This window comes from Orcinus orca, chromosome 20 (assembly GCF_937001465.1).
Source record: "Orcinus orca chromosome 20, mOrcOrc1.1, whole genome shotgun sequence".
Lineage (NCBI taxonomy): Eukaryota > Metazoa > Chordata > Mammalia > Artiodactyla > Delphinidae > Orcinus > Orcinus orca.
The window spans coordinates 53,709,184-53,736,407 of record NC_064578.1 but is presented as its reverse complement, the minus strand read 5'-3'; the positions used below and the strand labels follow the sequence as shown (position 1 = coordinate 53,736,407).

General features: G+C 42.6%; 2 protein-coding genes across 4 annotated transcripts in view; one reads left to right on the top strand and one right to left on the bottom strand.

The window, feature by feature from the left end:
* The window catches only part of LOC117199139 (zinc finger protein 677-like), a 545,188-nt gene that overhangs the window by 347,936 nt on the left and 170,028 nt on the right, over positions 1 to 27,224 (top strand). The gene's annotated exons all lie outside the window — the stretch shown is intronic.
* Positions 1,493 to 26,118, bottom strand: LOC101278636 (zinc finger protein 350-like). Of its 3 annotated transcripts, XM_033417795.2 has the most exons (7): positions 25,979 to 26,118; positions 24,442 to 24,568; positions 22,544 to 22,636; positions 16,336 to 17,379; positions 11,148 to 11,162; positions 4,818 to 4,821; positions 1,493 to 2,764 (listed from the first exon to the last, which is right to left on the bottom strand). In XM_033417795.2, the coding sequence occupies exons 1-7, from the start codon at positions 25,991 to 25,993 to the stop codon at positions 1,735 to 1,737; spliced, it is 2,328 nt and encodes a 775-aa protein (XP_033273686.1). In that variant the 5' UTR covers positions 25,994 to 26,118; the 3' UTR covers positions 1,493 to 1,734. The 3 variants fall into 3 exon arrangements, with proteins under 3 accessions (XP_033273686.1, XP_049559431.1, XP_049559430.1); XM_049703474.1 differs by lacking the exons at positions 4,818 to 4,821; positions 11,148 to 11,162; positions 16,336 to 17,379; ... (1 more) ...; positions 24,442 to 24,568; positions 25,979 to 26,118 and adding exons at positions 5,279 to 5,371; positions 5,648 to 5,774; positions 6,335 to 6,741; positions 7,379 to 8,101 and having other exon boundaries at positions 1,493 to 3,068; XM_049703473.1 differs by lacking the exons at positions 4,818 to 4,821; positions 11,148 to 11,162; positions 16,336 to 17,379; ... (1 more) ...; positions 24,442 to 24,568; positions 25,979 to 26,118 and adding exons at positions 5,279 to 5,371; positions 5,648 to 5,774; positions 6,335 to 6,741 and having other exon boundaries at positions 1,493 to 3,071.

Genomic DNA, 27,224 nt, shown 5'->3' with positions numbered 1-27,224 from the left:
CTCAGGATTCATTTCCAAGACATTCCAAGATCTCACCTCCTCCCACTCCCTATACACTCCACCATTCTTAAAGACTAAGGCTCTCATTTTGCATTTGTTCTATTTATTCTAGGAATCATTTTCCTTTTCTGCTTTGTCCCTTTATAATCAGTTAAGTCTCTCTAACCTCAAACAGTTTGGGGTGTCAATTTTGGTCTTTAGAACTGTCCCTTGAGTGACAGAATACATTTTGATTAGCCCATTAGTTTATTCATTCACTTTCCAAATCTGGAGCTGATAAGAATTATTTTTCCCCCCTCTGTGCTGGGAAACCGAAAATCATGGAAACCAGCACTCTCCAATATAACTTTCTGGTACAATGGAAATGACGGTAGAGCATCTTCCCATTGTCTCACCACTTTGCTGTCTGTGCTGTCCAATTCTATTGCCACGAGTCACATGACTGTCGAGCACTTGAAATGTGACTAGTGTAACTGAAGAACTGATATTTCATCTTATTGGTTTTCAATTTTTTTAAACATTAAAATTTAAAGAAAGCCACTAAAATTAAGGAATTTGTAATTTCCTCGTGGAGATAACAAATAGGCATTAAAAAAAAACAAACTTATTTGGGGAATTCCCTGGTGATCCAGTGGTTAGGACTCCGCACTTTCACTGCTGAGGGCCCTGGTTCAATCCCTGTTTAGGGAACTAAGATCCCACAAGCCGTGTGATGTGGCCAAATAAATACATAAACAAAAATAAAAAATAACTTACTTGAAACAACGAGATCCTACTGTATAGCACAGGGGACTATACTCATTATTCTGTGATAAACCATAATGAAAAAAATATGAAAAAGAATATATATACATACATATAACTGAGTCACTTTGCTGTACAGCAGAAATTAACATTGTACATCAACTATAAGTATAATAAAATAAAGAAAAAACTTATTTGTGTTCTATGGTGCTTAAATACCATTATTAACTCCTTCCCCAACTCCCAAATGATATGCTCCTTCAACAACAAATTGTCATATTCCCTTGAGCCAGTTACTCCAGGTCCATTTCACTTACTATGGATACTTACATCCTCTCACTAAATTAGCTTGAGTGTAGAGATGCCACTTAAAGATAATCCGACTACCTCAATGGTCTCTCTAGGGAACCATGAGCTTTCTCTATTCTGATCACCACAACATCCTCAGCTTTTGGAACAGAACCGTATACCAAGGATGTATTTGACAAATACTCTGTGAAAGACCAAACTGACTCAGTCTAAGGCCGTTGTTTCATTAGTCCATCTGCATAATATAAACTTCTGAAAGTTTAAGGAAGACATCCCAGTTTCAGATTCATTGTTCACCTTGGCCTGGGGAAACTGAATTGATATATACATGCCCCATATCCCACCAATCCAATATTAGCCCTCTTGTGATTTTTCCTCCATAGCAACCTTCCAGAAACAAATTATATGTTTTAAAAATTCACCTCCTTATTTCCTCCACTTAGTTGAACACAGGCTTCCTTCATTTATTTAACTGACACAACAGAGCAACTGACGTTTGTGTGTTTGGGTTAACATCAGATTATGCCTCTGTATCAAGGCATATATGTAATTGGATGAGTAGGTCACGTGCTCCCAGTCTCAGCATTTATACAGTTTCTCTCAGTGTATACTTTTCAGCCACCATATGAACTAGAAATTTTCACTCAACCCTTTTCCTCAGAGAATGTCTTAATTTTTTCCCTACTGGTTTTCTGTGACATAAAATAAAATATAATTGACCACTGAAGGCACAACCACATTCACTGCATTCATAAGGGTTCTCTCCTGTGCCAACCCTCTGCTTTCTCCTGCGGGTGTACATCTGGCCACAGGCTGTCCCACTATGACTACATTCCTGTTTGCTAGGAGCCCACTGATGTTGACTGATGTCTGAGGGACCACAGAAGGTACTTGCATTGTCACTGTATTCAGGTTTTTCTCTTGGAGGACAACACTACTCTGTGAGGACCTGTGACCCTCTGAGGGAGGATTTTCCACCTTGACTGAGTGAGTTTTCTGATGTTTATTGAGGACTGACTTCCCTCTGAATGATTTCCCACATTCACTACATCTATAGGGTTTCTCCCCTGTATGGATTCTCTGATGGATAACAAGCTGCGGCTTCTCGATAAAGCCTTTCCCACAATCGCTGCATTCAAAGGGTTTCTCTCCTGTGTGAGTCCTTTGGTGTTTAATGAGACCTGTCTTCTGGGAAAGGGTTTTTCCACATTCCGCGCACACAAAGGGAGTCGTTCCTGTGTGAAATCTCTGGTGTGCTGTGAGGCACGTCTTTTGGCTGAAGCCTTTTCCACATTCATTGCATATATAAGGTTTCTCGCCTGTGTGAATCCGTTGATGCACCATAAGATTTCCCTTCTGGATGAAGCCCTTTCCGCATTCACTGCATATAAATGGTTTCTCCCCAGTATGGGTTTTCTGATGGACACTGAGCCCTGATTTCTTGAGGAAGGCTTTGCCACATTCATTGCATTCATAAGGTTTCTCTCCTGTATGCGTTCTCTGATGTTCAGTGAGCTTGAACTTTCTGAAGAAGGCTTTCCCACATAGATTACATCGATGGGGCTTCTCTCCTGTATGAAGATTCTGGTGATCAGTGAGCCAAGACTTTTTGATGAAAGCTTTCCCACATTCACCACATACATGAGATTTCTTTATTTTTTGAGTCTTCTGATGCTTGATGAATTGGGAATTAGTACTGATGAGTTTTTGGCTTTTGGGGAATTTAATTTCAGTATGAAACCGTTCATTGTCAGCATGGAGACAGGATCTGACTTCTCCAGTAAACTCAGCAGGGCTCTTTATTTCATAGCTCCTGCTCTCGGAAAGTAAAGTTAAATTTGATTTCATACTTTTTCCATGTAAGTCAAACATACCATGATTTTGCCTGAACAGAAAATGAGTTCTGCTCCGATGAGCAGAATATTCCAGTGGGTTCTGTTCATGCCATTGTTCTAGTCTCTTCTCCATGCTCTCATTTTGTAAGTGCTCCAGCAGGTGATTATCAACTTTCCAGACTTCTAGGAAAGAGAAGAAGAATGAATTCCTCCATCTTTCAGATTTGGAATAAAGGTATTTTTAAAAATACTTTGATGTGAGGTGTCTTTTTAGTGATGACCCTATGGTATGAATGTTAATAAAACTCCATGTTTAATGATCTTTATACATTGGAAAAAAACAGTCATAATGAATAAATACAGATTTGGTTACTTTCTAAATACTGTAAAATACGAGCAATTTCCTGTGAGCAGGAGACCACAGGTTGCAGGGCCACCTCATCCAAACTGGGGAGGGATGGACTCATTCATTCCACAGATCCTTACTGATCACCTCTGTGTACCAGGAATGGTGCTAGTGTTGGGGATTCGCAAACATACTCCTCGTGTTCAAGGAGCCTATACTGTAGGTGGGTAAAACCACTTTACAGGGCAGAGATAGACACAAGGAAAACAGCTGCAGGTTGGAAAACCTGGCGGGAAGGAACGATGGAGAGGAAGAGAGGTGGAGGAAACCAGGACTCATTCTGGAGGAAGACAGGCCTCCCCAAGGATCCATTGTGCTGGTCTGCATGAGGGGAATGAAGAATATGACACAGCAGAAAAAGAAAGAAAGAAAAAACTAGAAGACAAAAAAAAAAAAAAAAAGAAAAAAAAAAAAAAAGAAAAGAAAATGACGCAGTAGAGAACTCCAAGCACATTTAACTTACAATGCGCACCTCAGAGAGATCCATTATGCAACTTAATTCCATCACGGCACGTTTCACTCCCTAGACATATTATTTATTTTAAATTTTGATTAAATTGATGTCTCGTCCTCTTAGAATGAAAGCTCTTGGTCTATTTGTTTTTTCAACTACTGTTACCTTCCAGCTTACACTAGACTATCAAAAAAAATAATTCATAGAGGAATGAATCAAGGAAGCAATCACACGTATGGAACAGATTGGGAGGTTTAGGAAAGAAGATGGAAATCTCTGTGTGAACAAGATGATATGTCATGGTGATCACTAAAAGAAGAATTTTTGTGTCATGTGACAGGTAACATGGTTACCTAGGACTTTTTTTTTTGGCTGCGCCACATGGCACATGGGATCTTAGCTCCCCGAACAGGGATTGAACCCACGCGCCCTGCAGTGGAAGCGTGGAGTCTTAACCATTGGGCTGCCAGGGAAGTCCCTACCTGGGACTTAATGTTATCAGAAGATGAGGGGAAAGAAATGAAAGCTTTCAGGAAGTGAATACAATGGTAAGGTCTACAGTGAACAAGAAGAAAGTTCAAAATCAGTAAATACACAAAGGAATTAATTCAAAGTAGCCAAGAGTTACGGTCTGGTTGAGGCTGGAACTGAGAATGTAGGATGTTAAAATAACTTTCCTGGTTAAAAATTCATCATGAACAGCAGACCCCTTAACAGAAAAGAGCTCTGCAGATGGGGGACATTTGAGGTAATGCCTGAATGGCCAGGATGGAGGATGCACAGGAGTAAGGCAAAACCTAAACTTCTAGGGTTTCCTGGGAGGGAAGATGATCTTAGGTCCTTGCAGTTACTGGGAACTCAGGAGAGCTGCCATCAAGATAAGTTATATAGAAGCCAAGTCTGTGGTGGAGCACACTGGGGAGAGATGAATTTGGGAGTCTTCTCCAGTGACCCTAAGGAGCTTAGCTTATTACGATGAAGAAAACTTTGAAGGTTAAAAGGTCATTGGAGAAAATGGAAAAGAAAATCTTTGGAGAACCTCAGAGCGGGAATAAGGCACAGTGAAGACCAGTCTACTTTGGGGCCCGGCATCCAAGATGGGGTGGATGTGACAAAGGAAATCAACATTACTCGTGGAGCAGAAAGGCGCAGTAGTCAGAAGACAGTGAGGAATTCAAAGTTTTCTCTTTGGAGAGAGGCCTTGGAAGGTGGAATTTCATAGAAAACGAGGTAGAAGTGTATGAAGAAGAAGGAAAAGATATGAGAATCCAGGGAAAAGAAAACTATGTAAACAAAAATCAAGATGGGGGTAAAATAAAGAAGAAACAGATCCCGGAAAAGACAAGAGTCTTCCCTAAGAAGGGATATATTTTTCTCTAAACTCCTACAAAGAAAAAGAGGTCTGACATTGGGAGAGAGATGCACGGAGGCACTGCTCACCCAGCGTCCAACCCCCTCACAGCTGTGACTCTTCTCTGACCAACTACAGTGTGATTTCCACGCCTGTCACCTTGCTGGTCTCTCACTCACCTGAATGGGTTCGACAGTGGATTTCATCTTCCATCGTCCATGGTTCTCCTTGATCCAACTTGGAGAGTATGTCTGGTTTGCTGGCTTGAAAACCTATCCGTGGGAAATGACAGCAGATTTAGACCCACTGAATTGGGCTTGGAATCTGTGAAGACAGCAGAGTGTTACATTTGAGGACAAAACAATGTTACAACCTACAAGGTAAAGGCTTTTCTCTCAGGAGAATGGAGAATATACCCACGTATCCGGGTAAGGGGCTAAGAATCTATTGCTTCAGAGCATCACAGACACTCCAGAGCTTTCAGAAGCTGAGAAAGGAAAGGCCACTGATTGGGGACCCTCTAAGGCACCCAGGGGAGCCGTCCTCACCCACGGACAGCAGGTTGCTATAGTTCTCCAGCATCACGTCCCGGTACAGGTCCTTCTGAGGAGGGGCCAGGAACTGCCACTCCTCCCACGTGAAGTCCACGGCCACATCGTCAAATGTCAGGGTTTCCTGGAATAACAGTGGTGTTTAATGAAATGATGTCCTTTTGATGATATGGAAGAAATGTTATTAAAGTTTTTCTGCTCATTTCCACTTTATAGGCTGCATCGAGATATCTAGCAGGGTTTTTATTTTAATAAACCATTGAAGAAGCAAATGTCTAATAAAATATTCTCTAATTGTGTAGTCAGCCACCCATCCATTTATCCAATTAGAAGTTTCTATAATGTGTAGAAGTTAAATCTTCTTGTTAAGCTAGAAACACCACATTCTCATATATATATATATATATATGAAAAGAAAGGGAAAAGAAAACTCTGCAAACAAAAATCAAGATGGGGGTAAAATAAAGAAGAAAAAGATCCCAGAAAAGAAAAGAGTCTTCCCTAAGAAGGGATATATTTTTCTCTAAACTCCTACAAAGAAAAAGAGGTCTGACACATATATATATGAATGACAGACAAAAGATACACATATTTATACTTTACAGAATAATGGAAGTGATTTTTTACTGGCCTCTACAAATCCATCAGGGAACAAAGGAAAGAATAAAACAGAACAAGAGTCACCTGGGCCTTGATCATTTTCTTCTGTTTTCTGAAAACAGCTGGCAACAGGGAGGTTCTGTCGCTGTGTCTTCTGGATCTGCTCTAAATTCTGTTCTGTCTTCAATCAAGTGTGTCCCAAGAAATCCTGATACCAAATTGTGTAACTTCTTCCTCCTTCTACTGATTCTTTTGCTCCTGGAGAGTCAGGACCTGTGGGTTGAGGAGAAAATTCAAGCTGAGGGTACATTTCCTCTAGACCCAGATGCTAACGCTGCTCCTGGGCGCTCACCTTAGCCCAATGCCCACAGCATTGCTGAGTGTCCCCAGAAGATTGTTGCCCCAGAAGACTTTATTCCTCTGCCCCAAAAGCCTAAGATTCTGACTGTGGTGGGGGTATTCCTTTATTCCATGAAGTTGAGGTGCGGTGACTGTCAAAGGAGATGAGGGAAATGAGATCCATCCCCGCAGCAGCCCTCAGGAGCAGGAGACTCTCAGGCAGCTCAATTATACAAAAGGGAGCGTATGGGAGGAGAGGCGCTGGGCACTGCTTTCCTTTAAACCGTGTGCGCTCAGGAACCTCCTCAAGCGTTTTTATACACCCTGTGAGTACACACACTTCAGTTTAAAAACCAATGTACTGGGCAAACCAGAAGCAATGTCTTGTAAGCAATAATGGTAATATCTTAGGAGGTTTTAAATACATAAAAAACTAAAATACAAAATAACAGTACATAAATTAGAAGGTGGTAAATGAAGTTGAGGTGCTCTAAGACTACTGTATTGTCAGAGGAAAGTGCAGAAGTACTAATTAACGTAAGAATTTGACAAAGAATAATTACATGTGATGTGTAATCTCTAGTGTCGTAATGAACACTAATAATTTTCTTAAAGTACATAATTTGCAGTGCTACCAGAAGAGGGAAATGTAATAACAAGAAACTCATCCAGAAGAAGGTACGATTCTGACACCAATTTGAATATGTGTGTTTTTTGAAAACACCACCAAGCAATGCTACAACACTGGCTGGGTGTCCTACAGTTCATCTCAATTCGGTTGCTATGTACCTGGAGATAATATCATATCCCACCGGTTGAAGGCTCAGTCCTATGAGACTGGCTTCTACCTCCTACTTCATGTGCAAACACAAGTCCAGATTGTCACGTGTACTTCTAAGCAACCAGCCACAGATGGCAGGTTCCAATGACCCCCCTCCTTGGGTTGATTAATTTGCTAGAGCAGGGAATTCCCTGGTGGTCCAGTGGTTAGGATTCCGTGCTTCCACTGCAGGGGGCATGGATTTGATCCCTGGTCGGGGAACTAAGATCCCACATGTCGCGCAGCATGACCTAAAAAACAAACAAAAAAAACGAAACACAAAACAAAAACCAAAAATTTTCCAGAATGGTTCACGGAACTCAGAGAGACATTTTAGTTATTATATTTACTTATTATAAAAGGATGTAACTCAGGAACAGCCAGATGGAAGAGATGCCTAGGGCAGGGTATGTGTGTAAGGGCAAGGAGTGACCCCTATAGGAGCGTCACTCTCCCTGCATCTCCACATGTTCACCAAGCCAGAAGCAATTTCACTCTGAGAATACATCTAAGAAATACATCCCTCCAAAAATATGGGCATATTTGAACAAGCAGACACGCTCAGTAATTTCCATAGCACCATTACTCATAATAAACCAAAATGCAAACAACACAAGTTTAATAAACACTAGGAAAAACCAAATATTCAAACAATGGAATGCTGTGGAAAAACTACAGTCTTTGCACAACTTTCAAGCCAAGAATGACTTTTTTGTTTTTAAAGGACTGTAAAACAAAAATAAAGAAGTGTATGTGAGAGAACTGTGGCTTACAAATCCTAAAATATTTACTGTGTGGATATTTATATAATATATTTGTCTGACCCTTGTTACAGAGGGGAAGAAAAAGTACACCTATGTGCAAAAACGTGAATGATTCTCAGAAATACTGAGCCTGACATAAAAAATGCATGATGTGGAGAAAACTCTAATTTGAAAAGATACATGCACCCAATGTTCATAGCAGCACTATTTACAATAGCCAAGACGTGGATGCAACCCAAGTGTCCATCAATAGATGAATGGAGGGCTTCCCTGGTGGCGCAGTGGTTGAGAGTCCGCCTGCCGATGCAGGGGACACGGGTTCGTGCCCCAGTCCGGGAAGATCCCACATGCCGTGGAGCGGCTAGGCCCGTGAGCCATGGCCGCTGAGCCTGCGCGTCCAGAGCCTGTGCTCTGCAACGGGAGAGGCCATAACAGTGAGAGGCCCGCGTACCGCAAAAAAAAAAAAAAAAAAAAAAAGATGAATGGATAAAGAAGATGTGGTATGTATACATACAATGGAATATTACTCAGCCATAAAAAGAAGGAAATAACGCCATCTGCAGCAACATGGATGGACTTAGAGATTATATTAAGTGAAGTAAGTCAGAAAAAGACAACTATCATATGATATCACTTATATGTGGAATCTAAAAAACCGATATAAAAGAACTTATTTACAAAACAGAAATAGACTCACAGACATAGAAAACAAACTTATGGTTACCAGAGGGGATGGGGGGGTGGGTAGATAAATTAACAGTTTGGGATGAACATGTACACACTACTGTGTATAAAAGAGACAAACAATAAGGACCTACTGCATAGCACAGGGAATTATACTCAATGTCTTATAACCTATAATGGAAAAGAATCTGAAAAAGATTCTGTATAACTGAATCACTTTGCTGTACACCTGAAGCTAACACACACTGTATATCAACTACACTTCAGTTTTGGGTTTTTTTTCTCTTTTTTTTTTTTTTTTTTTTTTGCGGTACGCGGGCCTCTCACTGTTGTGGCCTCTCCAGTTGCGGAGCACAGGCTCCGGACGCGCAGGCTCAGCGGCCATGGCTCACGGGCCCAGCCGCTCCGCGGCATGTGGGTTCTTCCCGGACCGGGGCACGAACCCGTGTCCCCTGCATCGGCAGGCGGACTCTCAACCACTGCGCCACCAGGGAAGCCCTACACTCAGTTTTTAAAAATGGTTTTAAAAATGCATGATGTATAATTACATTGAAACAGTTGAAAATACGCAAAACTAAATAAACCATAATGATGAGGAATGAATGATTATGTTATAACACCATAAAGAAAAGCCTGAAAGTGCTTGCTAATAGAGAAGATGGTATTCACCTTCGGGTGTGAGGATGTAATATAATTGGGAAGAGGTTCACAGAACACCACTGGGGTGCTGGCAATGCTCTGTTTTCGATGTAGGTTATGTCTGTATATATGTATATATTCCTCTTTTTTTTTTTTTTTTGGCCATGCTGTGTGGCATGTGAGATCTTAGTTCCATAACCAGGGATTGAACCTTCGCCCCCTGCAGTAGAAGCGCAGAGTCTTAACCTCTGGACCGCCAGGAAAGTCCCTATATGTATATATTCCTTTTATACTGACTCACTTGTAGAGTCTTGACCACTGGACCGCCAGGGAAGTCCCTATATGTATATATTCCTTTTATACTGACTCATTTGTAGAGCTTTTAATTTAACAAAGAAATGGAAGAGCTCAAAAATACTAAAAGCCTGTTGTTTGAAAAGACCAATAATATATAAATATTTAGAGTCAAAACAGAAAGTGCAAATAAAGGACAGAAGGAATTAATGGGAGGGACTTCCATGGTGGTCCAGTGGTTAAGACTCTGCACTTCCACTGCAGGGGGCACGGGTTTGATCCCTGGTCGGGGAACTAAGATCCCACATGCTACACGTGGGCAAAAAAAAAAAAAAAAAAGAAAGAAAAGAAAAAGGAATTAATGGGAGTTATGACTCAGATAAAATACAGATTTTTTTTTGCCTGAAAGAATACTATGAATACCTTCATGTCATTAAATTTGAAATACTAGATTTACCCTCTTGAAAACATGTTGACTTCAGAAAATATAGCAAGTGAATTTATAAGTAAGCAACAAGACAAAAACGTCCATTACCACCCCACTTTTCAATTTTGTATTGCAGAGTTGAGCCAATGCATTGAAATAAGAATAAGGTAACATTAGAAAATAGGGCAGAAAATTTTCATCAGTATCATTATCAACACGAAAAAAGAGATTCAAGGCATTACTTATTTAAAAGAGAAAATGCTCCCCCAGAAACCCCAAAGCAGATTTTTACATACACAGTTGGCTAGAAATGCCCCATATACATAAGCTCATTTCTTAGTACTAATTCAATCACTAGCAATGGGAACTCGAACCACATGACTGACTAAGACCAACCGGGACTTACTAATAAACTGGGATATAGGTCACCATGCCATAGGGATATATAATTAAACAAAATGGAGATTCTGTTAGCAAAGAACAAAGTGTTCATGTATGTCAGGGAAGCAAGTAACGGTGCCGTTACAATATATCAATATTAGAAGGTGAGTGCAGGTGTTGGCAAACATTTTCTGCAAAGAGAACAGACACAGATTTTCAAATTTGCAGGCCAAAATGTCTCTGTCACGACTATATTCTGCCTTTGCTGTGCGAAAGCATCAGAGACGATACAAAACAGATTGAAATTGCTGGTTTAGTCTCTCAGTCTGTAATCAACTCCTTGATTAAAAGCTAAAAGCCCAGGATAAACAACAAGGCCCTACTGTATAGCACAGGGATGTTCAATATCCTGTGACAAATCATAATGGAAAAGAATACGAAAAGGAATGTACATATATGTATAACTGAATCACTTTGCTGTACAGTAGAAATTAACACAACATTGTAAATCAACTATACTTCAATAAAATGTATTAAAAAAGAAAAAACCCACACACAAAAAAGCTGAAAACCAGATGGTTTCGAACTACTGCCCTGGGCTGTACCGTCTTCCCTCCCAGCAGCCGAAGCTGAACCTCAACCCAAAAACTACAGCCAGGGGTCCTCGGCGTCCAAAGCCTCAGCCCTCACAGCCTCTCTGTACCACAGACACTGACTACACACTTCCTTATTAATCTGAAACCTGGGCCAGACACCCTCATATGATGACCATCCAGCCAGGCCCCAACACCACTGAGCCCCAAATTAAATCCCCAGCCTGAACCCGACACTGCGATCATCGTCAATGCCACACGTAAGCCCTGCAAGCGGAGTGATCTGCAGAACCGCAAGCCCTGACAGCTGCAAGAGCAATGATCTCTACAGAATCTAATCGTACTGACTCCCAGGACACTCCCCAACATAAACCATAGACAAAACCCGCGTCCGGTTCCCTTCAAGTATCTCAAAGCAGGTACTCTCCTGGTTCGCGTTAAATACATCCACCTCCGCACTTCTACCCTCCCCCTCTGCCATCCGGCAAAAATCTCATGGGTCCAGATTGCACCAAGTCCACGCGTCACCCTTGGGCGAAACAAAAGCACCACTGTGACAAAAAAAAAAAAAAAAAATCCAGGGACAAAACCACACACTAACCTGATTTCCCCAACCTACAAGGAGCCTAAACGTCGTACTTCTGTGAACTGCTTTGACGTCTAGACCTGTCCGGCTCCGTCTACGGCAGCCGAAGTGGATATGCGGTGTTTGAGGAAACGACACGACCGGATTTCCGGGATTTCCTAGAGAGGCAATATGTCCGCGCCCAGCTCTCCGCGGCCCCAGGGGGAGGCCATGTTGGGACACCTGACGTACAGAAAGCCAAGGGGCGGGTTTGGGTACCAGGAGCCAGGGATGGCCGGGAAGGTGAGAAGCCAGTGAAATTATCTAATTTCCTGGTACTTCGACTCTTGCAGAAAATAGGTAAATTTTCAGTCTCAGTCTTCGCGAGGCAAAGATGCAAGGCTAAGTTGCTTTCAGCAGGCTAGGCAGACAAGTAATACGGCCGCGGCGTGTATTATCTACTTTGTATTAAAAAAAAAAAAGTTTCCAAACGGACAAGTATGAGTTGTTGGCATGGCAGCGGAGAACGCACTCGTAGAAAGGGAAAAGATAATAACCTCTGGTAAACGGACGCCACGGAAAGCTTCTGACCGGAAAATAGTTTGTAGAAAGCTGTTTTTAATAACAGAAAAAGGGCTTCCCTGGTGGCGCAGTGGTTGAGAGTCCGCCTGCCGATGCAGGGGACACGGGTTCGTGCCCCGGTCCGGGAAGATCCCACATGCCGCGGAGCGGCTGGGCCCGTGAGCCATGGCCGCTGAGCCTGCGCGTCCAGAGCCTGTGCTCCGCAACAGGAGAGGCCACAACAGTGAGAGGCCCACGTACCGCAAAAAAGGAAAAAAAAACAAAACAGAAAAAGATTCCCAGAAGCTGGTACAGTACGGGGCTGGCTAGTAACGAGAGAAAAGAGCGGCTGGGGCTAATCTAAGTTGTGATGGGGGGCGGGGGGGGCGGCGGGGGCGGGGGGCACTTAGGAAAAGGCCACTAGCGGTGAGGCCATTCAAGGTCTCGAGTCGCTGGGAAAAGCACAACCTGCGGGTGGTGATGAGGACAGTAATCCAAGATTTAGGGCAAAGAACGTCAAAATTAGGTGTGCATAAGGCCATAGTTAAAAATGCAGTCCTGGATTCCAGCCTTATTAGGAGGTCGGGGACTTGGCTGGGAAATTTGCAATAAGTTTCTCAGAGAATCTGAGGCAGAAAGCCTGTCATATACAATCATTAGAAACAGTCCTGGAATGTTCTCTGGTTACCAATATTATGATGGGTGACTCCCCTCAGTACTTCAGTCTTGGCTCAAATTATATAGAGAAAAGCTTGGGGCGAGGGCCTCCCCCATTATTACCAATACATTACTATAAATTACCATTACTCACTTGCTGACATATAATCCATTGACTCTCTCCCTCATATTATAAGGTCCTTAAAGGCTGTTCCCTTGCCTCTGTTGTTCATTGATGTATCTTCAGTGTGGAATACAGCATCTCACACAGTGTTGGTGCTTTAAAATACATCTGAAGGAGGGAATTACCCAATAATCCAGCGTTTCAGATTGAATTCTGAGCCGGCCACAACATGGCAAATTTCCATTTCCTTTCCTATTAACAAGACCCAACTATTTATAACTAGAATAGTTAGGATAACTACAGGATAGTTAGGAGATTAAGGAAAAGTACTCTGGCTAGTGAGAGGCCAACAGCCCCACTCCCAGAAGAGGGAGAAAGAATAATGAAAACACATCTCAATTCAGCAGGTAACAGTGCAGCTGGAATTTTTTTAATGGTGGCAGCTCTCAAGAGTGATAGTCCTGTGGACAAAGGTTCTTCTCCACAACATCCTTTAAGAATGTCACCTCCCGGGCTTCCCTGGTGGCGCACTGGTTGAGAGTCCGCTTGCCGATGCAGGGGACGCGGGTTCTTGCCCGGTCCGGGAAGATCCCACATGGCGCGGAGCGGCTAGGCCCGTGAGCCATGGCCGCTGAGCCTGCGCGTCCGGAACAAAAAAAAAAAAGAATGTCACCTCCCATCTCCTATTTTCTCCTCCATTCTTAGAGACTAAGATTCCTATCCTTTGTATTCTGAGGATCCTTTTTCCTTTTTTGCTTTGCCCAGTTTATATTGTTATTGGGTCTCTAATCACATACAATTTGGGGAAGACAGCTGTGTTCTTTAGGACTGCCTTCCAATGGCTCATTCCCTTCAATGACAGAACACTCTGATTAGTCCACTAGCTCATTCATTCGCTTTCCAAATCAATAGATAATTGGTTTTTATTTTTCTGTGCTGGGAAATATAAAATCATGTAAACCAGGGCTCTCCAGTATAACTTTCTAGGATGATGGAAATGATGACAGATTTCTCAGTATATACTTTTCGGCCACATAGTCAGCTACAAAGTTTTGCTCATTGTCTGTGCTGTCCAATGTGGTACCCACTAGTCACATTGTGACCACCTGAAATGTGGTTTAGTGCAACTGAGGAACAGACTGTTGTTAAAACTTTAACATTTAAATAGCAAAATCAAGGGATTTTTAATCTACTGGGGGGATAAGACTTGGGCATTAAAAAAATAACTTGTATCCTGAAGTGCTTAAAGTCCGTTAAGAGTAGCCCTTGGGCTTCCCTGGTGGCACAGTGGTTGGGAGTCCGCCTGCCGATGCAGGGGACGCGGGTTCGTGCCCCGGTCCAGGAGGATCCCACATGCCGCGGAGCGGCTGGGCCCGTGGGCCATGGCCACTGCGCCTGCACATCCGGAGCCTGTGCTCCGCAGTGGGAGAGGCCACAACAGTGAGAGGCCCGCGTACCGCAAAAAAAAAAAAAAAAAAAAAAAGAGTAGCCCTTGCCCGTCCCTCAAAATAATATACAACTTAAACAAGAAATTATCATAACCCCTTGAACCAATACTCCATATCTGCTAAGGACTGAATGTTTATGCCTCCCAAAATTCATATTTGGAGGCCTAATCCAAAATATGATGGTATTCAAAGGGGAAATGTGGGGGGGGGTGGGAGGGATAAATCAGGAGCTTGGGATGAACATACACACACTACTATAAATAAGATAGATAACCAACAAGGACCTATTGTATAGCACAGGGAACTCTACTCAATATTCTGTGACAACTTATAGAAGAAAAGAATCTAAAAAAGAATGAATATATGTATATGTATAACTGAATCACTTTGCTGTACACCTGAAACTAACACAGCATTGTAAATCAACTATACTCCAATAAAATTAAAATATTAAAAACAAAACCCAAAATATGATGGTATTAAGAAGTGGGGCCTTTGAGAGGTGACTGGTTCAAGAGGGTGGAGCCCTCATGACTGGATTAGTGCCTTTATAAAAGACATCCCAGACAGCTCCTTTGCCCTTTCCCCTATGTGAGGATACAGTGGGATGACTGTCTTCTATGAACCAGGAACCCTCATTAGATACCGAATCTGCTGGCACCTTAATCTGGGACTTTGTAGCTTCCAGAACTGTGAGAAATAAATTTCTGTTTTTATAAGCTACCCAGGCTATGGTATTCTCTTATAGTAACCAGAAGGGACTAAGAAAATGTCTATTTCACCTTGTGTACCTATTTACATCCTCTTTCTAGATTACCTGGTGTGTAAAGGTACCACTTAAAGATAATCCAGTTACCTCAAAGCTCTCTCCAGGAGACCATGGGCTTTTTCGGGTTTGGTCACCACTGTATCCTCAGCTCCTAGAACAGGACCCAGTAAAAAGGAAGTGTTCAACAAATACTCAGTAAATGAACAAAATGACTCGATCTGAGACTCAATCAAACTGGCTCAATCTATTTGCACAATGTAAATTTCTCAGAGTTTAAGATAGACATCCCAGTTTTCAATTAATGCTTCACCTTGGCCTTCCAGAAACTGAATTGATATATACACACCCAGTATCCCACCAATCCAATATTAGCCCTGTTGTGTTTTTTTTTTTCATAGCAACCTTCCACATACAAGTTATATGTTTAAAAACTTCAACTATTTTCTCCACTTAGTTGAACTCAGCCTTCTTTCATTCATTCGACTGACACAACAGAGCAATTGATGTGTATGTGTTTGGGTTAACATCAGATTATGTCTCTGTATCAATGCATGTATCTAATTGGATGAGTACATCATGCGTTCCCAGTCTCAGCATTTATACAATTTCTCTCAGTACATACTTTTTCAGCCACCATATAAGCTAAAATTTTTTGCTCAATAATTTATATCTTTTTCATATAGTATGTCTCTGAGGTTTTTTTCTACTGGTTTTCTGTGACATAAAATAAGATGTAATTGACCACTGAAGGCACAACTACATTCAATGCATTCATAAGGGTTCTCTCCTGTGCAAAACCTCTGTTATCTCCTGTGGGTGCACATCTGGCCACAGGTTGTCCCACTATGACTACATTCCTATTTGCTAGGAGTTCACTTATGTTTACTGATGTCTGAGGGGCCACTGAAGGCACCTGCATAGTCACTGAATTTACAGGGGTTTTCTCCTGCATAACATCACTAGTCTGTGAGGAGCTGTGACTCTCTGAGGGATGATTTTCCACCTTGGCTGAATCTCCACGTTTCTCTCTTGTGTGTATTATCTTATGTTTAACAAGGCAAGACATGTAGGCAAAAGCTTTCCCACACTCATTGCAGATATAGGGTCTCTCTCCTGTATGAGTTCTTTGATGAACAATGAGCTTTTGCTTTGTAGTGAAGGCTTTCCCACATTCACTGCATTCAAAGGGTTTCTCTCCTGTGTGAATTCTTTGATGTTTAATGAGACCCGACTTCTGGGAACAGGATTTTCCACATTCATTGCACACAAAAGGAGTCTTTCCTGTGTGAAATCTCTGATGTGCAATGAGGCAAGTCTTCTGGATGAAGCCTTTTCCACATTCATTGCATATGTAAGGTTTCTCGCCTGTGTGAATTCGCTGATGTACAATGAGATTTCCCTTCTGGATGAAGCCTTTCCCACAGTCACTGCATATATATGGTTTCTCTCCGGTATGGGTTTTCTGATGTATATTGAGCCGTGATTTCTTGAGGAAGGCTTTGCCACATTCAGTGCATTCATAAGGTTTCTCTCCTGTATGTGTTCTCTGATGTTCAGTGAGCATGAACTTTCTAGAGAATGCTTTCCCACACATGTTACATCGATGGGGCTTCTCTCCTGTATGAATTATCTGGTGATCAGTGAGCCAAGACTTTTTGATGAAAGCTTTCCCACATTCACCACATACATGAGGCTTCTCTATTTTTGGGGTTTTCTGATGCTTGCTGAATTGGGTCTTAGAGCTGATGGGTTTTTGGCTTTCGGGAGATTTAATTTCAGTATGAAATTGTTCATTGTCAGCATGGAGATAGGATTTCCCATCGCCAGTAAACTCAGCAGGGATCTTTATTTCATAGCTCCTGCTCTGGGGAAGTAAAGTTAAATCTGATTTCATACTTTTTCCATGTAAGTCAAACACATCATGATTTTGCCTGAACAGAAAATGAGTTCTGCTCTGATGAACAAAATATTCCAGTGGGTTCTGTTCATGCCATTGTTCTAGTCTCTTCTCCATGCTCTCATTTTGTAAGTGATCCAGCAGGTGATTATCAACTTTCCAGATTTCTAGGAAAGAGAAGAACAATGAATTTCTTAAAAATACCTTGATGCAGGGCTTCCCTGGTGGTGCAGTGGTTAAGAATCCTCCTGCCAACGCAGGGGACACAGGTTCAATTCCTGGTCCAGGAAGATCCCATATGCCGCGGAGCAGCTAAGCCCATGCGCCACAACTACCAAGCCTGCACTCTGGAACCTGCGAGCCACAACTACTGAGCCCACGGGCCACAACTGCTGAAGGCTGTGCACCTATAGCCCATGCTCCGCAGCAAGAGAAGACACTGTAAATGAACAAAAAACAAATATAAGAAGCCCTCACACTGCAATGAAGAGTAGCCCCCGCTAGCCGCAACTAGAGAAAGCCCACACACAGCAACGAAGACCCAACACAGCCAAAAATTAATTAATTAATTAAAAAAAAAAAAAAACCTTGATGCAAGGAGTCGTTTTAGTGATGTTCCTATTATATAAGTGTAAATAAAATTCCATGTTTAATGTTCCCTGCACATTGGAAGAAACAATACAAACCAACCAAAAGGTAAACATAGTTTGTGTAAAACACAGGGTTGGACAATTCAAAATGAATAAATATAGATTTGAATACTTTCTAAATACTAGCCTTGCAAAACATGGAGAGACCGTAAAATACGAGCAATTTCCTGTGAGCAGGAGACCACAGGTTGCAGGGCCACCTCATCCAAACTGGGGAGGGATGGACTCATTCATTCCACAGATCCTTACTGATCACCTCTGTGTACCAGGAATGGTGCTAGTGTTGGGGATTCGCAAACGTACTCCTCGTGTTCACGGAGCCCATACTATAGGTGGGTAAAACCACTTTACAGGGCAGAGATAGACACAAGGAAAACAGCTGCAGGTTGGAAAACCTGGTGGGAAGGAGCAATGGAGAGGGAGAGAGGTGGAGGAAACCAGGGCTCATTTTGGAGGGAGACAGGCCTCCCCATGGATCCATTGTTGTGGTCTCCATGAGGGGAATGAAGAAAATGACATAGCACAGAACTCCAAGCACATCTAGCTTACAATCTCCAAAACAGAACTGGTTTCCCAGGCTAGGTCTCCTCCACCTCCGGCACAGTCACTGCCAACTCCACTCTTCTCCTTCACCACGACAAAACTCCTCAGCATTTGTTTCTCTCGCTCACACACAATATCCAGCACAATGATCAATCCTGCCTGACCTCCTTTAAGATACACCCAGAATGGGACAGGCACCCACTCCTTCCACCCTCACGAAGCCAATCACTCTCCCTCACACCACAGCTGTAGCCTCCTCCCTGGCTTTCTTGTCCCTCCCCTGCCAGTGCCTATTTTCTACACATTAGCCAAACGGAACCTTTTAGCACCAATTATATCACATCAAGCCTCCTCTACTCAAAACTCCCTAATCTTTTCTCATCTCATTATGAATAAAATCAAGGTCTTGACATAGACGACAAACTATGGTTACCAAAGGGGAAAGGTGGGGGGAAGGGATAAATTAGGAATTTGGGAGTAACATATACACACTATGACATATAAAATAGATAAACAACAAGGACCTACTGTACAGCACAGGGAACGACAGTCAATATTTTGTAATAACCTATAAAGGAAAAGAATCTGAAAAAGAATATAGATGGATCGACAGATAGCTGAATTGCTTTGCTGTACCCCTGAAACTAACACCACATTGTAAATCAACTCTACTCCAATAAAAATAAATTAATTTGTTAAAAAATCAAGGCCCTTACGTGACCTGCTCCCCAGCCCCCAGCCTCTACCCCACTGACCCCATGTCTCCAGTCATGCTCTCTATGTTCCATCCAGACAGGCTTCCGAAAGTTCTTCAGACATGCTCTTGCTTCAAGCCTTTGATTTCCAGGTTTATTCTGGAACACTCCTCACCCAGGGAGACTACTGCTTGCATCCCTCATCGACCTGCTCAACTCACCTTAACAAACAAGATTTTAGGGAGGGATGGATTGGGAGTCTGGGATTAGCAGATGCAAACTATTACATATAGAATGGATAAACCACAAGGTCCTACCGTACAGCACAGGGAACTATATTCAATATCCTGTGATAGGGACTTCCCTGATGGCGCAGTGGTTAAGAATCCGCCTGCCAATGCAGGGGACACGGGTTCGAGCCCTGGTCCGGGAAGACCCCCACATGCCGCGGAGCAACTAAGCCTGTAAGCCACAACTACTGAGCCTGCGCTCTAGAGCCCGCGAGGCACAACTACTGAAGCCTGCGTGCCTAGAGCCCGAGCTCCTCAACAAGAGAAGCCACTGCAATGAGAAGCCTGTGCACTGCAATGAAGAGTAGCCCCTGCTTGCTGCAATAGAGAAAGCCCGCGTACAGCAACCAAAACCCAACACAGCCAAAAATAAAAATTAAAATTAAAAAATTAAATAAATTAATAAAAAAAGAAATTAATACAAATCAACCATACTTCAATTAAAAAAAGATCAAGACTTCTTATTCCTAAAGCACAGGGCCAAGTCCAAGCACTCATGATGTAGTCATGCTGCTTTACATCCCTGAAAGTAATTTTGACCCCAGAACCTTAACATCAACCTTCATCCGTTTCTTCCGCTCAGCCCATATTTATTTAAATGTCAACTCTCATTTGCCCTCTATAAGCAGCATATCCAGAATCCAACCAACACTCACCCCTCCACCCATGCTGCAGTCAACCATTCTCCCTGTCACCATGTTTTTTGCAATAGCCTCCTACAAGACTTTCCTGCTTGCCCCCTGCCCGCTATGGTCTGCTTTCTACACAGAAGCCAAAGGGATTCCTTGAAAAATGTAAATTATTTCATGTCATTCCAGTACTCAAGAACTCCTCGTGTTTTCTCATCTTATTAGGAATAAAATCTCGATTCCTTGAAATTGAGTACATGACCAACCTTATCCACCACCCCCCGCCCCTGCCAGTCCCCACTGCTACTGCCTTTTCGGCTTATTCCCATCACGTTCCTGAAAGCACACTCTGCTCTGTCCACATGGGCTCCTTAATGTGTCTTAAACTCATTCGTGGCGTGGCTTTTTAAGTTTGCTAGCCGCTCTACTTGGAAAACTCCTAACCCAGCAGCCTACTAACTTCCCGCATTTTTTGGCTCAGAGGCACCTTACCTGAGAGGTGTTCCCTGCCTAAAAGAGGAGCCCCAGCATCTACTCTTCCATAATGCTGACTAAAGTTTTATCACAGCACTTTTCACCCCCTAGGTATATTATTTGTTTATTGTTATCAATTCCTTAACTCCTTTCTCATAGACTAAAAACTCGTGATCATTTGTATATTTTTTTCCACTGTTCTTACCTTCCAGCATGCACTAGGCTATCAGAAAATACAGAGGAATGAAAGAAAGAAAAGAAAAAAGATTTTGAAAAATAGAGGAATGAATCAAAGAAGCAATTACATGTATGGAACACATTGGGGAGAATTTAGGAAAGAAGATGGAAATCTATCTCTTTCTGAGCAAGATGATATCATATCATGGAGATCATGGAAAGAAGAATTTTAACTGCCAGAAAATGTGGTTAGTGGAGACTAAATGTCATCAGGATCCAGTGGGAAGAAAAATGAAAATTTTAGGGAAATGAAGACAATAGTAATGTCAACAATCAACGAGAAGAAAGTTCAAAATCAGTAAATACACAAAGGAATTAATAATTCAAAGTAGGCAAGAGTTATGATTGTGTTGAGGTTGGAACTGAGAACACAGGATGTTACAATAACATTTCTAGTTAAAAATTCATCATGGGGCTTCCCTGGTGGCGCAGTGGTTGACAGTCCACCTGCCGATGCAGGGGACACAGGTTCATGCCCCGGTCCGGGAGGATCCCACATGCCGCGGAGCAGCTGGGCCCGTGAGCCATGGCCGCTGAGCCTGCGCGTCCGGAGCCTGTGCTCCGCAACGGGAGAGGCCACAACAGTGAGAGGCCCGCGTACCACAAAAAAAAAAAAAAAAAAAAATTCATCATGAACAGCAGACCCCTTAACAGAAGAGAGCTCTGCTGGGGGGGAACATGTGAGGTAATACCTGAATGGCCAGGATGGAGGATGCACAGGAATAAGGGAGAACCTAAACCTCTAGGGTTTCCTGGGAGGGAAGATTATCTTAGGTCCTTGCAGCTACTGGAAACTCAGGAGAGCTGCCATTGAGATGAGTAAATTATATAGAAGCCAAATCTGTGGTGGAGAACATGGGGGAGAGATCAATTTGGGAGTCTTCTCCAGGGAACCGAAGGAGTTTATTAGCTTGTTAGAAGGAAGAAAACTTGGAAGGTTAGGAGATCATTGAGTAAAATGGAAAACAAAACCCTTGGAAAACCTCAGAGCGGGGACAAGGCACAGTGAAGACCAGTTTGCTTTGGGGCTCGGCATCCAAGATGGGGTGGATGTGAGGAAGGAAATCAACATTACCAGTGGGGCAGAAAGGCGCAGTAACCAGAAGACATTGAGGAATTCAAAAGTTTTCTCTTTGGAGAGAGGCCTTGGAAGGTGGAATTTCATAGAAAAGGAGGTGGAAGTGTATGAAGAAGAAGGAAAAGATATGAGAATCCGGGGACTTCCCTGGTGGTGCATTGGTTAAGGATCCGCCTGCCAATGCAGGGAATACGGGTTCGAGCCCCAGTCCGAGAAGATCCCGCATGCCACAGAGCAACTAAGACCATGCGCCACAACTACTGAGCCTGTGCTCTAGAGCCCGCGAACCACAACTACTGAGTCTGTGTGCCACAACTACTGAAGCCCACGTGCCTAGAGCCCGTGCTCCGCAACAAGAGAAGTCACTGAAATGAGAAATACATGCACTGCAACGAAGAGTAACCCCCACTCGCCGCAACTAGAGAAACCCTGCATGAAGCAACGAACCGTAGCTCCCACTTGCCGCAACTAGAGAAACCCTGCATGCAGCAACGAAGATCCAGTGCAGCCAAAAAATAAATAAATTTATTTTTTAAAAAAAGATATGAGAACCCTAGGAAAAAGAAAACTATGCAAACAAAAAACAAGATGGGGGTAAAATAAAGAAGAAACAAATCCCAGAAAAGATAGACTCTTCCCTAAGATGGGATACATTTTTCTCTAAACTCCTACAAAGAAAAAGAGGTCTGGCACCGGGATTTCCATGGCCTGTCACCTTGCTGGTCTCTCACTCACCTGAACGGGTTTGACAGTGGATTTCATCTTCCATCGTCCATGGTTCTCCTTGACCCAACTTGGACAGTACATTTGGTTTGCTGGCTTGAAAACCTATTCATGGAAAATGGTACAAGATTTAGACGCAGTGAATGGCGCATGGGGTCCATGAAAACCACAGAATCCTACCTCTGAGGACAATACGGTTTTCACATTTTGAAGGAAAAACACACCCTTCTGTGAGTCTCCTCTCCTGTCAATCCTTCTACTTCACTTCTGACACCAGATATGTGGGTTTTCCACACATCAAGGAATTCTGCAACACCAACTGACACTGATGGGGTGTCCTCCGATTTAATTCAATTCTGACACGATCTACCTGGTGATAGGGTCAGATAATACAGGTTAGGGGTACACTCCCATAAGACTTCGGCTCCGCTCCTGCATTTCTGACACCAACTGTAAATTCAGGCTGTTTCCTGGGCTTCTGATCAACCATGAATAGATCAGAAGTTCCCATGACTCCCTTTCTCAGGTTCGATTAATTCACTAGAGCAGCAGACAGAAATCAAGAACAGTTTGCTTACTAGGTCACCAGTTTATTATAAAAGGATACACAGGGAGCTCAGCTCGGTGCTCTGTGATGACCTATATGTGGTGGGAGAGTGGGGGAGGTCCAAGCGGGAGGGGATATAGGTATACACAGTGCTGATTCACTTCATTGTACAGCAGAAACTAACACAACATTGTAAAGCAATTCTACTACAATAAAAAAAAATAAAAATTAAAAACTTAAAAATAAATCAATAAAAAAATAAAAGGATACAACTCAGGAACAGCCAGATGGAAGAGAATACAGTACAAGCCATGTGGGAAAGGCCACAGAGCTTCCATGCTCTCTTTGGGGGCACCCCTCCCCTGGCATCGCCAAGTGGCCACCAATCTGAAAGTTCTCCGAGCCTGTCCCTGTGGGGTTTCATGGAGGCTTCACTATATAGCCATGACGGATTAAATCATGAGGCTTTGAAATATTTCCAGACATTGTCAAATGTCCCCTGGGAACCAAACTGGCCCCAGTTGAGAACCACTGACTTAATGGGGGAGAGAGCTGGAAAATGGTAAATGCACAGGGAAGATGGGTGTGACAAGAGACCCTCACAGTTGCTGCTGATTTTTAAATTATAAATGACCAATTGTTTAGTAGAAACTCTTTATATGTTATAGCAGATGTGGAAATTATTCATTATTGTAGTTAACATGGTACAAGCTGTGGTCATTGTGTTAATCATTTTTAAAGCATTTTGTTTGCAGTATGCATATACAGGTATGCAGAGAAGAATCAAACTCCTCTGACCAAGGACTTATTAAACTATGTTCTAATTGTCAAAAAAACAAAAAACATCGGGCTTTGGTGATGATGATTTAATCTCCAGCCACTTTGTTCTCCCCAGAGGTGGGGTGGAGGCGGGACTGAAAGTTGCAACCCTCTAAATCATGGGTGGTGAGCTCAGCGACCAGCCCACAATCTTAGGTTATCGAGTGGCTTTCCCAAAATCACCTCATTAACATAAACTCACATGCCGTGGTAAGGGTCCCTTATATTAATAACAAAAGACACCCATTTCTCCTTTACCCTCTTATAACTTAGGAAATTCCATGGATTTTAGGAGCTCTGTGCCAGAATTGGGGATGAAGACCAAATATATATATTTCTTAATATAAATCACAGCATTATACACAGCTACAAAATAAAGGCGTTTCTCTCAAGAGAAAGAATATACCCACTTCTCTTGGGCCAGAGACAGGACCGAGAATCTACTGCTTCAGAGAATCACAGACAATCCAAAATTTTCAGGAGCTGAGAAAGGAAACCCCACTGACTGGGGACCCTCTCAGGGACCCAGGGGAGCCGTCCTCACCCACGGAGAGCAGGTTGCTATAGTTCTCCAGCATCACATCCCGATACAGGTCCTTCTGAGGAGGGGCTAGGAGCTGCCACTCCTCCCACGTGAAGTCCACTGCCACATCCTCAAATGTCAGGGTTTCCTGTAATAACAGTGGTGTTTAATGAACTGATCTCTTTTTGATGATATGGAAGAAATGTTAAAGTTTGTCTTCTCATTTCCACTTTATAGGCTAGATCTGTATATCTAGACACATGGAAGAAGCAAAAGCCTAATAAAATACTAGGATTCAACTAACTGTAATTGTGTAGTCAGTCATCCATCCATTTATCATTAGGCATTTCTGGGTTTTTTTTTTGGCCGCGTCGCGTGGCTTGCGGGATCTTATTTCCCCAACCAGGGATCGAACCTGTGCTCCCTACAGTAGAAGCACAGAGTCTTAACCCCTGGACCACCAGTGAAGTTCCTCATAGACGTTTCTATAATATGTAGAAGTTAAATCTTCTTGTTAACCTAGAAAACACCATATTCATACATATATATGTATGTATATATATGTATGGGACAAACATATATGCCAGTGGAATCAGGATGACTGTGTCTTTAGAGCCAGTCAATCAGAATCTTCTGGGAAGCGACTCAAGAAGCCAGAATTATAAGAAACTAAATGTTTAATAAGCATGTTTAAAGTGTATGAAGAAGAAACTTATTTTTTGATATGTGTACTTTGTTATGATTTCAGCATTTAAATATATTAAGTCAGTTGTGTAATGAACAAAAATAAATGCAATATATTGATTTTGCCAGGAAATAAACTGCCAGGAATTCCCTGGCAGTCCAGTAGTTAGGACTCCACACTTCCACTGCAGGGGGTACCAGTTCCAACCCTGGTCAGGGAACTAAGATCTGCAAGCCATGTGGTGTGGGGAAAAAAAAGAAACAAAAGAAAAGAAAACTGTAGATTAAGAATTCAGATTTGGGGACTTCCCTGGTGGCACAGTGGTTAAGAATCTGCCTGTCAATGCAGGGAACACAGGTTCGAGCCCTGGTCCGGGAAGATCCCACATGCTGCGGAGCAGCTAAGCCTGTGTGCCACAACTACTGAGCCTGCACTCTAGAGCCCGCTAGCCACAACTACTGAGCCCGCATGCCACAACTACTGCAGCCCGTGCACCTAGAGCCCGTGCTCCGCAACAGAGAAGCCACCGCAATGAGAAGCCCGCGTGCAGCAACGAAGACCCAACGCAGCCAAAAATAAATACATAAATAAATAAATCAATTAATTAAAAAGAAAGAATTCGGATTCGAACATGGAAATCAAGAGTCAGACATACTGCAAAGCCTGAGAAAACAGTCCCCATAGAACTGCTCTCCCTTCAGACACCGGCTGCAATTTCTGGGGTCCCCTGGATCACCCTCACTTCAGAAGCAGGCTACAAAGACACCCAGGGTCCCCAAGACACCCTTACATGCAATAATTACCTAGAATGACTCAGACAACTAACAAACCCATTCGGGAACAAAGGAAAGAATAAAACAAACCAAAAGTCACCTGGGCCTGGATCATTTTCTTCTGTTTTCTGAAAACAGCTGGCAGTAAGGAGGCTCTGTCGCTGTGTCTTCTGGATCTGCTCTAAATTCTGTCCTGTCTTCAATCAAGCATGTCCCCAGTAATGCTGATACCAAATCCTGTAACTTCTTCCTCCTTCTACTGATTCTTTTGCTCCTGGGGAGTCAGGACCTGTGGGTTGAGGAGAAAATTCAAGCTGAGGGTACATTTCCTCTGGGCCCAGATGCTAACGCTGCTCCTGGGCGCTCACCTTAGCCCAATGCCCACAGCACGGCCGAGTGTCCCATTTTTACCCCAGATGACTTTATTCCTCTGGCCAAAAAGGCTAAGATTCTGACTGTGGTGGGGGTATTCCTTTATTCCGTGAAGTTGAAGTGGGGTGACTGTCAGAGGGAATGAGGGAAACGAGATCCATCCCCGCAGCAGGCCTCAGGAGCAGGAGACTCTCAGGCAGCTCAATTATACAAAAGGGAGCGTATGGGAGGAGAGGCGCTGGGCACTGCTTTCCTTTAAACCGTGTGCGCTCAGGAACCTCCTCAAGCGTTTTTATACACCCTGTGAGTACACACACTTCAGTTTGAAAACCAATGTACTGGGCAAACCAAAAGCATTCTCTTATTAAGCAATGATGATAACACCTTAGGCGGTTTAAGATACATTTTTTAAAAGTACACAATATTGTAAATAAATTGGAAACTGGTAAATAAAGTTGAGATGCTTAAGACCCCTGTCAGAGAAGAGTGTAAAAGTGCTAATCAACGTAAACATTTGACAAAGAAAGCTTCCATGCTGTATGTAATTTCTAGTGTCATGGTGAAAACTGACAATTGTCTCAAAGTACATAATTTCCAACCTAATGGAAGGGGGAAACAAAATGAGAAGAAATTCATTCAAAACAAGGCAAAAAAAGAGAAGAAGGAATAGAGAACTAGTGGGGCAAATACAGTACACTTAGATGACTATTTTAAAACAAAACATACTAAGAATTATATTCAGTATAAATAGAACAAGGAATTTAGTTAATTACACAAAACCCAAAAACATGCTACTCTAGGTGACATGTATGAAACATAATGATATGGAAAGCTAGAGAATAAAAGGTTAGAAAAAGATAAACCATGGAAAGAGTAACCACAGACACTCTGGTGTATTCTCAGACAAAATGGACCAGAAAGCCCAAAAATTACTACAGAGAAAGAAAAATGCTTACTAGTAAGAGGTTCAATTC